Raw genomic sequence first — 10,108 nt, 5'->3', positions numbered from 1 at the left:
TCGCCTCAAATACCTCCCGCCGGTGGCAAAGAGGGACCTGGTAACCCTAGTGGTAGCCCTAACAGGATCAAGGCTACCAATACTATGGAGCTTTGCTTAGGAGCTAGCCCATCAGGGTCAGGCAGGAAGTTGAGTTGCAAGTGTATTAAGAAGGAAGTGTGTGTTTCAGCAGCCCTCCCCTCCACCCTAGTTTTCTGCAGTTAGGTGTGCACAAGACCATTGGAGTCATTGGGCGAATGAAAGCCTAACTGCATAGGAATGGCGTGTGTGTGTGTGTGTGTGTTAAGTGCCGTCAAGTTGCTTCCGACTCATGGCGACCCTATGAATCAATGTCCTCCAAAATGTCCTATCTTTGACAGCCTTGCTCATGTCTTGCAAACTGAGGGCTCCGGCTTCCTTTATTGAGTCAATCCATCTCTTGTTGGGTCTTCCTCTTTTCCTGCTGCCCTCAACTTTTCCTAGCATGACTGTCTTTTTTAGTGACTCTTGCCTTCTTATAATGTGACCAAAATACGATAGCCTCAGTTTAGTTATTTTAGCTTCTAGGGTCAGTTCAGGCTTGATTTGATCTATAACCCACTGATTTGTTTTTTTGGCAGTCCAGAGTATCCGTAGCACTCTCCTCCAACACCACATTTCACCTTCTTCCTATCAGCTTTCTTCACGGTCCAGCTTTCGCACCCATACATAGTAATAGGGAATACGATGGCATGAATTAACCTAATCTTGGTGGCCAGAATCTTTTCTAGCTCCTTCATGGCGGCCCTTCCCAGTCTCAATCTCCTTCTAATTTCTTGGCTGCAGTCTCCCTTTTGGTTGATGGTGGAGCCAAGGAATAGAAAGTCTTCAACAATTTCAATTTCCTCGTTGTCAACCTTAAAGTTGTGTAATTCTCCTGTAGTCATTTCTAAATGGAGAACATTGATTCAAAGTCAATTGTGTTACTTGTGTAATTGACAGAGCTTTCAAATGTTTCAATGTTGCCAGGTCCCTCTTCACCACCGGCAGGAGGTTTTTAAGGCGGAGCCTGAGGAAGGTGGGGATTGGGGAAGGGAGGGACTTCAATGCCATAGAGTACAATTGCCAAAGCTGGAGATCAGTTGTAATAGCAGGAGATCTCCATCTAGTACCTGGAGGTTGGCAACCCTAATTAGCAGCTGTGCTAGCAATGGGGAAACTACACAAGCCTAGCCCTGTACGGACCCTCCCCTTTTGAGACCTTAAGCCTTTAAGTATTTGATGGTGGTCAATTAGACGATATAAGCTGTGGAAATAGACATCAAGTAACGTAAACTAGGTATAATCTACCTGTACTTCAAAAGTGGAATCAAGCTGCCAATTTTAATGTAAACTTTAATGTTTCCTTCTTACCTTAAAAATGGGGAGCATTACATTCTCCACTACCTTATCACATACATTGCCATGGCTAATTCATTTGTGCATACAAGAAGCACTGGTTCAAGGGTGTCAAACTCATTTGTTACGAGGGCCGGATATGACTTAAATTGTCACTTGGTCAGGCTGGGCCATGCCTCGCCAGCCCATGTTGGAGGGGCGGGGAGGTGGCTGCGTCAGCTGGCTTATGGGCTGGATAAGAGCTCTCAGGGGGCCAAATCCACCCCCCCCCAGCGGCATGTTTGACACCTCTACACTATTTCTTCAGATGGAAGGCATTACAGAAGTGCAAAATTTTAATACAGACCTCAGTCACAACTAGGGTTGCCAGGTCCCTCTTTGCCACTGGCAGGAGGTTTTTGGGGCAAAGCCTGAGAAGGGCAAGGTTTGGGGAGGGAGTCCAATTGCCAGAGCGGCCATTTTCTCCAGGTGAACTGATCTCTATCGGCTGGAGATCAGTTGTAATAGCAGGAGATCTCCAGAAACTACCTGGAGGTTGGCAACCCTAGTCACGACTGAAAATAAGCCTCAGTGGCAGCTGTCTGTACCTGGAGGAAGCATAGGAATAAGCTGGAAGAGTTACCCATTCAGGAATGACTCCATTGGGCAATTGTTAGAAGCACAAAGCCTTCAGCCGGATGGGAGCACCAACCAAAGGTTCTAAGGACACTGGTTTAAATCTCTGGCAAAATCCTGGAAATGTCTTAACTACAGAGGCTAAATGCTGAAAAAGGAATAGAATGATATGCCAAAATCAGTTATGGAAGTGATGCAGGAGAACTGTGTGTAGGAACAGGGATCCTTTAAAAGACGTTAAGGAAAAGGAAGCTTTAACTAGGAAGCGATAACTAGGAAGGCAGAGCACAACAAGTGAACCAGAGAAATTCCTTCGAAAAACATCCCGCTGATTGTTAAGTGCATTAACAGGCCAGGACCAAAAGCAACTGGGTCCAATGGTCCAGTGGGCATCTTTGGCAAATATCACTTTTAGTTTGCATTGCTATTTTAGCTCTAGTGAATAGTACCTAATATTATAACTCTATAATAAGTCATTGTCGAAAGAACATCTTACCAGCACGTGGAAGGGGAATCCTTGGAGGATAATGTGCTGTGCATAGAGGGTGGCTTGCTCATTATATCGCCTGCCTGCTATTCTCAGTCCTTTAAAACAATGGGGCAACGCAAAAAAGGCCCCGTTCAGCCCTACTCATAGGCGATACGTTTTGCATAACAGTTGATGGCCCAGATAGGGGATGCATTCAAAGGTAGATTTGGAAGGGACCACCAGGGTCATCTAGTCCAACCCCCTGCACAATGCAGGAAATTCACAACTACCTCCCCCCACACCCCCAGCAACCCCTACTCCATGCCCAGAAGATGGCCAAGATGCCCTCCCTCTCATGACCTGCCTAAGGTCATAGAATCAGCATTGCTGACAGATGGCCAACCTCCAGGGAAGGAGCGCTCACCTCCTCCTGAGGAAGCCTGTTCCACTGAGGAACATTTCCGTGGGTCCTCCATGAGTATCACAGTGGGGAGGGAATAGGCACCCAGGTGTGCCTCTGCATCAGTTATGCATGGGCCGCCTGCCCTGCTTCCACGCTTGCATTTTGGGCATGCACAGGGCAAGCTGAAAACAAATCACTTATGCAGGTAGACCTCTGGTCAACATCACTTTAAACGGCACTCAACTCACAATACGTTTATCTCCCATTCTATTTTCCTTTGTTGGGTAATTACCAGGCACAGCAATGGCCAAGACCCTTGCTGACTGATCACAGAGTTACTGTGATTGCAGTTTTACCTGACCGGGTCATCCAACAGTTAACTACATGAGTATAAAACGGGTCTCTGAAAACATGAGCAAAACACGGGGAAATGCAGGGGGAGAGCGAGGCGACCTCTGACGGCCAGGAACGGCATGCATAATCAACACAAGGACCTGAAGTCCTCAGAGGGGTGACGGCGAGTGAAACAGCCATGCAGGAAAGGCTTAATAATCAAATTTAGGAAACTAGCTCCTGTCAATGAGAAGAAGGCCAGGATAAGAACTGAAGCTCATTTCCTAACAATTTTGGAAATCCTTGCTGCCATTTTGCAATTTTCCCCAGTTAAAACATTGCCCTGGAAAATGACTTCCTAGGAATGACCTACCCTGTGTTTATCCCATCTGCATTAACTTCATGGATAAAATACTCATAAGCCAATCCTTGAGGCAAAATTAGGCCTGACGGAAATTTTAGCACAAGGAAGGAGCTATTTTGTTAAGTCCTATCTCCATGTTGCCATAGATTTCTATAAAGTATGCACTGATTAAATCATGACCCACACAGAAGTTAGAGGAAAAATTATCCCCTTCAATTAGATGTTTAGCTTGGTCCAATAGCAAGCAGAAGGCTTTGTTCAATGCTTGAAGTATGTTCACTAGGTGAGTTAATGGGGACGTTGAGAAGAAATGTAGGGGCTGAAAATCATGCTCCTAGGATAACAGAGTCCTTCTAGCAGCCCCAAGGACTTTGTGTAGTGTCAAATCATCTCGCCATTGTACGGGGGTGATTCTTGCCTTTCTACCCTCATCTTCAGGGTTGCCAGGTCCCTCTTCACCACTGGCGGGAGGTTTTTGGGGCGGAGCCTGAGGAGGGCAGGGTTTGGGAGGGGAGGGACTTCAATGCCATACAGTCCAATTGTCAAAGTGGCCATTTACTCCAGGTGAATGGATCTCTATTGGCTGGAGATCAGTTGTAATAGTTGTCAAAGCAGCCATGTTCTCCAGGTAGGGTTGCCAGGTCCCTCTTCATCACCGGCAGGAGGTTTTTGGGGTGGGGCCTGAGGAGGGCAGGGTTTGGGGAGGGGAGGGACTTCAGTGCCATAGAGTCCAATTGTCAAAGCAGCCATGTTCTCCAGGTAGGGTTACCAAGTCCCTCTTCATCCCCTGCAGGAGGTTTTTGGGGGCAGGGCCTGAGGAGGGTGGGGTTTGGAGATGGGAGGGACTTTAATGCCATATAGCCCAATTGCCAAGTGGCCATTTTCTCCAGGTGATTGGATCTCTATTGGCTGGAGATCAGTTGTAATAGTAAGAGATCGCCAGCTAGTACCTGGAGGTTGGGAACCCTGTTCATCTTCTTTCTCCCTCCAAAGTCCTGCAAGGTACTTCTTGAAAGTACAAAGCTTATCTTGTAGGACCCGGTGGGAGAAAGAAGATGAAGATAGAAAGGCAGGGATCACCCCTATACAATGGCAAGAAGCGGAGCCTGAGGGATGATTTCAAACAAAGACCTTGTGGCTGCTAGAAGGTCTTTGTTACCACAGGCGCACGGGAACACCTTCTAGGCGCATGGAGCTATTTTCCGATCATGACTACAACAAACACGGAGAGCAGACTTCTGCCTCCCCCACCCCAGTGCTGTTTTTACAAACTGAAATGGCCCGCAGCAGCTGCTGTTTGCTTTATTACATGTAGCAATCATTACATGTGAGTTTCTGAACCTAGCAAACAGTGATCCCGGGGCCATTTCAAGAGGCAAAAATGATACTGGGTGGGGGACAGCTTTAAGCTTCTGCTTCCTACACACCACTGTCACAATCAGGATTGGGCCCACAAGTATCTGGGAGGTACAGAACATAGATGCTCTTCTGATCTTAAAGGAACAGAGAGAGGTTGCACAGTATACAGTTCTTTGGAGAAAATGTCCCACCATAGCATGTTGCCGCTCACATGTCTCCCACTTTATGACCCAATGGTAAAATCCGCAGGGCAGGATTATACCATCTCCTAGTCATAAGAACATAAGAAAGGCCCTGCTGGATCAGACCCAGGCCCATCAAGTCCAGCAGTCTGTTCACACAGTAGCCCAACCAGGTGCCTCTAGGAAGCCCCCAAACAAGATGACTGCAGCAGCATTAACCTGCCTGTGTTCCACAGCACCTAATATAATAGGCATGCTCCTCTGATCCTGGAGAGAATAGGTATGCAGCATGACTAGTATCCATTCTAATTAATAGCCATGAATACCCCTCTCCTCCATGAATATGTCCACTCCCCTCTTAAAGCCTCCCAAGTTGGCAGCCATCACATCCTGGGGCAAGGAGTTCCACAATTTAATTATGCATTGTGTGAAAAAAAAACTTCCTTTTATCAGTTTTGAATCTGTCACCCTCCAGCTTCAACAGATGACCTCGCGTTCTAGTATTATGGGAGAGGAAGAAAAACGTCTCCCTGTCCACTCTCTCCAAACCATGCATAATTTTATAGACCTCTATCATGTCTCCCCTCAGCCGCCTTCTTTCCAAGCTAAACAGCCCTAAGTGTCTTAACCGCTCCCCATAGGACAGTTGCTCTAGTCCCCTAATCATTTTGGTTGCTTAGTCTTTCAGGACCTTGAGCTTAACAACCACTGGCATCATTGGGAATAAAAAGAAATGTAGGTTCTTCTCAGAGCACCCTCATTGGTGCATCCCCAGAGGAGCAATTTTGCAGGCTGCCAGGTAGAAGCGGTTTGCAATGAGATCCTTCTCTGTGCCTTTATTTATGACACCTGGCATTGAACTGAGGGCATCTTCTCTAGCAATAGGGACAACCCTTGAAATCTATTGTGAAATGAAGGGTTACAGTCTAGTTGCATATCTTAGTGCTATTCAAGGCTGTTTTGAGTGCGAAGCGAGACATGGCAGTTTTCAGGGCGCCTTGGAGATGGCTGGCATAACATTTTGCTCACCAACTGTTGACATTGCCACAAGCTGGACGACCAACATGATGGAGAGAGGCACATAGTGATGCAGGGAGGCACTGCAGAGGACAGCTTGGGCTTTGGTCCACAGAAGCTGATGTTGCAGTGAAGCTGATAGTCATTAAGGTGCCACTGATCAGTCTGTTGGTCTTTATTTTGCTATAAAAAGAATTTAATATCTTCCCTTCTACTATTTATCATTCTGGGTGGCTGCTAACAACAAGAGGAGCGCAATTAAAAATACCAACACAATTTTCAAGGACTTTTTTTACTGGCAGTGAACATAGGGTTGCCAACCTCCAGGTGCAAGCTGGAGATCTCCTGCTATTACAACAGATCTCCAGGCAATCCAGATCAGTCCACCTGGAGAAAATGGCTGCTTTGGCAATTGGTGTTGAAGTCCTTCCCCTCCCCAAACCTCCACCCCAAAAACCTCCCACCAGTGGCGAAGAGGGACCTGGCAACCCTAGTGGACATGGCTGAACGGCAATGTGTATGTTGCAGGCCAGTCTTGATATGTGGCTCTGTATGGTACTCTACAGCAAGTCTAGAAATGCTAAGTTGCTTTGGACTGGCATTTCAAGGGTAAATGTAAATGGGGTGTTTCTGGGTTGACAGTTGACAAAAAGTAATGAGCCTGAACAAATAGTTCCACGGATGCCACAACAAACCCCTAATTTTGTTTGGCCATTTTGCTCTTCAGTATATTCTCTGATTATCTGACAATTCTTCATTTGTCTTGGCACACTAATGTTTGCCTGTGACTAAGGTTTCATCTATACCAAATGTCTGTTCCCTTTAGTGGGATGCCAACTAGTTGTAAGTCGAGATAAATTGCATAATGAGCATATATAAAGCTTTATAATGAGCTTTCCATTCTTCTTTAATTGTCTAAATGCAAGTTCAAATGTGCAGTTAGAGAGAGCAAGTGTCCCTCGTTTCCTGATGTGATAAAGAGCAATGGTCCCTGACAGAAGCTTTACGCATTCAAGTGAGAGCTGACATGATCATATGGATAGGGTGGCCAGCTCCGGGTTGGGAAATACCTGGAGTTTTGCGGGGTGGAAACTGAGGAGGGTGTGGTTTGGAGAGGGGAGGGGCTTTAGTGCCATAGAGTCCACTTTCCAAAGCAGCCATTTTCTCCAGGGAAACTGATCTCTGTTGCCTGGAAATCAGTTGTAATTAGGGTTGCCAGCTCCGGGTTGAAAAATACCAGGATATTTTCGGGGCCGAGCCTGAGAAGGGCGGGGTTTGGGGAGGGGAGGGACTTCAATGCCATCAAGTCCAATTGCCAAAGCAGCCATTTTCTCCAGGTGAACTGATCTCTATCGGATGGAGATCAGTTGTAATAGCAGGAGATCTCCAGCTACCACCTAGAGGTTGACAATCCTGGTTGTAACAGCGGGGGATCTCCAGCCTCCACCTGGAGTTTGGCAACCCTACATATGGAGGACATAGCACAGGCAGCCCCTTAAATTCTCCAGAGTCTTGGATTTTAATGGGTATTTAAAAAAGAAAAAAGAAGGAATACTCAATTTGTACTTTTTTGTTCTTTTAAGTCCTTAATGAAACCTTCTAGGGTTGCCAGTCAGTGGCTGGAGATCTCCTGGGATTACAACTGATCTCCAAGCGACAGTGATCAGTTCACCTGGAGAAAATGGCGGCTTTGGAAGGTGGACTATATGGCTTTATATCCCATTGAAGTTCCTCCCCTCTCCAAACCCCCACTCCACAGGCTCCACCCCCAAAATCTCCAGGTATTTTTCAACCCGGCATTGGCGACCCTAGATCTTATAAATATTGGCCATTCGTGCAGTAATTTCAAAGTGGTTGTCCTGTTACAGATTTCATTTTTTTTGGTTTTGCTCCTGTGAGCCCAGAGTGTTTTAGTTTGGCATTTTAAAAACACCGCATTACTTCTTAAGACGGGCAATTTCTCAAATGTAGAACTCTTGTAGGAAATCTCCACTCTGAACTCATATGGCAGCTCCAGAATGATAATATGATAATACAAAACACATTTCTCCTTTCTGCCAAGTTTTATGAATATTAAATATAAAGAAGGTTAATCAGTCTTGAATTTTTTTTTAAAAAAAGGAAAAATGGAGGAAAATAGTGTATTACATTATGGTTCCAATCCAAAGATGCTCACACATAATGAGGTATTATGTGCAAAGAACATACAAGAACGTGGATGCACATTTGCATCAGCACGGAGAAAGACTGAGGTGAAGGCTGCCTCTTCTCCGTGCTCAGGACACGGGTCATGGGGTGACTCCACTTGCTCACACGCCGTTGCATTTCATAACATGGAGGGCAGGCCTCTGGACCTGCCTTCTTTGCCCCTGCGCCGTGGATCTGTAGGCATAGGTTCTTTTCCCATAATGGTTTCCCCACAGTTTGGGTGCTGATGGACAGAGGTTTTTCTCTGAGCTCCCTCTGGTCCTAATTTCCCATTTGCTACCCTTCTGTGGTTACGTCATCGTTTCTCTGTGCTTTCTCAAATTAGATTAGAGGTGGCTTGAAAGCACAGACAAGGGAATGAGGAAAGACAGCAGATGGAAAATGAGGGTATGATGAGGAAGCTTGGAGAAAAAACGCTGCATGTCAACATCCAAACTGCAGGGGAAACTGTGCGAAAAGACTCCATGGGAAAGTGAGCGACGCCGTTTCTGTGTGTGATCCCAGGACTGGGCCAGAACATCAAGCATAATTCAGTTTCTCAGAAGTACTTTTTACATTTCTCACCCTGTACGCTGAGAAATGCTGTCGGGAAAACAATGTGCCACATTTACTTTTGAATTACACCTGTGATGCATCTAATATGGCACCACTGAAGCCAACCTCAAAGCTCACCCTGACTTCAGAGGTGGAAAAACGTCTTCCGCTTTGATTGGTAAAACTGTCCAGTTTCTGGCCATCCGTATATTAATCTTTTAAAAAAATCATTCCCCCCACCCAGAAATTATATTTTCTATTACAGCGTTGCAAGAAAATAAAATCTTCATCAGTCTACCAAGACCACCGCCTAACAGGCTTGCAAAATATATTTATACGCTCTTTAAAATATTTCTCTTCTAGCAACCTCTTTATGGCCCCTTCTCCCATGCTGAGCGTTCTCAGCCGCAGGACGGGACGCGCCTTTACACTGTGTGACAACTACAGAGTTAATCAGCGTCTACGCTTGTCTGTAATGCCCAGTTGGAGCTGCTGTCCCACTTTAGCGTGGGCGGGCGGGTGGGGGGTTCAGGGAAAGGGGCTCACGTGGCAACTAACACCCTGTTTGACAAATATTATTAGGAGATAAGCGATTAACATAAAATCATTTCTGATGCGCAAGTGCCCAGGGAGCATTCACATGTGCAGCTCTGATGTGGTGCTCTCTTCAGGGCCCTTTGACCACCAGCAGTACCTTCTGCGAAACCTCCACCATCCTACTGGCTTCTCAGCTTTTTCTTTCTTTTCTTTTAAGGGGAGCAGCCTCATTAAGAGTGATTGGCGAGTTTCCCATTTGGACGGTCTGGAGTTGTCATCTTCTCCTCCCCTCCACTCCTGACCTAAGACACGAGGAATGATCCGTCAATGAGAAGGGGAAACATCCTCCAAGCCCAGCAGCTCCTTGACAAGTCTCTCCCCGAACTGCACGCGGCTGTACTTTTTCATGTGATAGGCATCCGACATTTTGTAGAGGATGTAAGCGTTATTTATGGCAATGCTGATGGCGAACCAGAACACTTGTTGCCAGGTCTTGTTTGGTTTATGAGAAATGAAATACCTAGAAAGCAAAAGGAGAGAGGGGTGAAAAGAAAGTTATTGTTTACTATGTTTAGAAGACAACAAAGATCCCTGCCTTCAACAGTCAAGAATTCAGACACGACAGAATGTTCTGCTCCTGTGTCTTACACTTGACAAAACTAGAAGTGATTGACAAGTAGATTTGCCAGCTCCGGGTTGGGAAATACCTGGAGATTTTGGGAGGTGGAGCC

At 46.1% G+C, this 10,108-nt stretch overlaps 1 protein-coding gene across 1 annotated transcript in view; it reads right to left on the bottom strand.

Annotated features, from left to right (window-relative positions):
- Positions 1-9,701: 9,701 nt before the first annotated feature.
- Positions 9,702-10,108, bottom strand: part of PGBD5 (piggyBac transposable element derived 5) — a 100,623-nt gene continuing 100,216 nt past the window's right edge. The window contains exon 9 of the mRNA XM_056853324.1: positions 9,702-9,897. Within this exon, the coding sequence (XP_056709302.1) occupies positions 9,702-9,897 (196 nt within the window). The remainder of the gene's footprint in view (positions 9,898-10,108) is intronic.

The sequence above is a fragment of the Euleptes europaea genome, chromosome 7 (genome assembly GCF_029931775.1).
Source record: "Euleptes europaea isolate rEulEur1 chromosome 7, rEulEur1.hap1, whole genome shotgun sequence".
NCBI lineage: Eukaryota > Metazoa > Chordata > Lepidosauria > Squamata > Sphaerodactylidae > Euleptes > Euleptes europaea.
The sequence above is the reverse complement of the archived record's forward strand: the minus strand, read 5'-3'. Positions and strand labels throughout refer to the sequence as shown.